The sequence below is a fragment of the Jaculus jaculus genome, chromosome 6 (assembly GCF_020740685.1).
Source record: "Jaculus jaculus isolate mJacJac1 chromosome 6, mJacJac1.mat.Y.cur, whole genome shotgun sequence".
NCBI lineage: Eukaryota > Metazoa > Chordata > Mammalia > Rodentia > Dipodidae > Jaculus > Jaculus jaculus.
In genome coordinates this window covers 61,965,349-61,967,300 of record NC_059107.1, presented here as the reverse complement: position 1 = coordinate 61,967,300, position 1,952 = coordinate 61,965,349, and the positions used below count along the sequence as shown (strand labels likewise).

Sequence of the window (1,952 nt, the reverse complement as noted above, 5' to 3'; positions counted from 1 at the left end):
TTATGTGATGTGAACGGCCCAGTGCAAGCATAGACACCAAGTGTTCTGTACATCCTCAGCCCTGAAAATAAGTGTTTTAAAGTTAGAAATTTCATACTTGAAAAAAGTCTCAACTATCAGTGGCTTTATGGAGCAAAGTCCAAAACAGACATGGGATGTATAAAAACTGATTTGTGCTGTTTAGTATGAATAGTTTGCCACTCATTGTGTTCTCATTAAGTGTGTTCACTGATGTTTCCTTGCATTTTGTTAAACAACCATAGCTTTTGGAAATCATAGTATGTTCTTCAGGGGTTAGTTGTCTGAATTTTTGTTGTTTTATTTGTTTATTTGTTTGTTTATTTTTCCAGGTATGGTCTCACTCTGGCCCAGGCTGACCTGGAGTTCACTATGTAGTCTCAGGGTGGCCTGGAACTCTCAGTGATCCTCCTACCTCTGCCTCCCAAGTGCTGGGATTAAAGGCGTGCGCCACCATGCCCGGCTCTAGTTGTCTGAATTCTTAAAACTATAGTAAACCTGGTGTGGTAGCACACACCTCTGCACTTCTGGTCCCAGTACTCAAAAGTGTCACAGTGAGTTTGAGGCCAGCCTAGGCTAGAGTAAAACAAAACAAAAATAAATTAAAACTATATTGTTTATGTATTTAAGAAATTGCAGGAGGACTCCCTTTCTCCCTTGCTGGGTGAGAGGTGTCTATGGGGCACCCGCTGCAGCCGCCGATACCGCCACCGCCGTGGGTGCTGTCTCTATGGCGAGGAGGAGGAGGAGGAGGGGGAGGGGGAGGAGGAGGAGGAGGAGGAGGAGGAGGAGGAGGAGGAGGAGGGGGAGGAGGAGGAGGAGGAGGAGGAGGGGGAGGAGGAGGAGGAGGAGGAGGGGGAGGAGGAGGAGGGGGAGGAGGAGGAGGGGGGAGGAGGAGGAGGAGGAGGAGGAGCGCGCGCTCAGAGACACAAGTACACAAATAAGGGGTAAAATATTTTATGAAACAAATCTTCAATCAAGTATAATATTGTGATGCTTGGCATCTAGACTCCTTTGCCCTCACTATGCCAGCAGCAACTGTAGATCATAGCCAAAGAATTTGTGAAGTTTGGGCTTGTAACCTGGATGAAGAGATGAAGAAAATTCGTCAAGTTATCCGAAAATACAATAATGTTGCTATGGACACCGAGTTTCCAGGTGTGGTTGCAAGACCCATTGGAGAATTCAGGAGCAATGCTGACTATCACTACCAACTATTGCGGTGTAATGTAGACTTGTTAAAGATAATTCAGCTAAGATTGACATTTATGAATGAGCAAGGAGAATACCGTCCAGGAACTTCAACTTGCCAGTTTAATTTTAAACTTAATTTGACGTAAGTGGGAAATAAACATATAACCCCAACCTTGGTTTTTAGCTTAATTTTAGGAATTGATTTCCCTTGGATATAGTGAAATTTCTAGTGAATTTGTTATAGTTATCCTTGAATTGTACTAAGTGTAAAATTTCAAAAGTTTAGGTAGTATTACTATTATTAGCAAAGAGAATTGAGATAATGAAGACTTTTAAATTCAAAGACTAAGTTTAGAGACTCTACTTTTAAAATATGACTGCCACTCTTGAGAAATTGGAAAACTTTGGGTTTGGTCACTACTCTCGTTGTTTATTTGAGATGCTAGAGAATGAACTGGGTGTCTCTTGCATGTTAGGCTATTTTCTTTTTTAATCACTGCACTGAAAAGCCTGAGGTATCTTGATAGTAATAACCCTGGAACATTAGTTTTACTTTCAAATTTTTTGTGTACAATTTGAAATACAGAATATTCAGGGGGGGATCAGTTTGAAGATTAAACACAGGACCTTGTGTATCTATGTAGCAGGCTGCCAATCAGCTTTATACTCAATCCAGTATGTGTGTCTTTGTTCTGGTAATCATCCTTCTTGCAAAGAGATGTTTATTACAGTCATGGGTA

General features: G+C 41.5%; 1 protein-coding gene across 1 annotated transcript; it reads left to right on the top strand.

Annotated features, from left to right (window-relative positions):
* The first annotated feature begins 919 nt into the window (after nt 1–919).
* On the top strand, nt 920–1,358 carry LOC123461410 (CCR4-NOT transcription complex subunit 7-like). Its single transcript, XM_045151506.1, has one exon. The coding sequence runs from the start codon at nt 1,044–1,046 to the stop codon at nt 1,356–1,358; it is 315 nt and encodes a 104-aa protein (XP_045007441.1). The 5' UTR covers nt 920–1,043.
* The last annotated feature ends 594 nt before the right edge of the window (nt 1,359–1,952 follow it).

Excerpts from the sequence above, each read along its gene's own strand:
- LOC123461410 (XM_045151506.1), top strand. The coding sequence starts at position 1,044 with ATGCCAGCAGCAACTGTAGATCATAGCCAAAGAATTTGTGAAGTTTGG.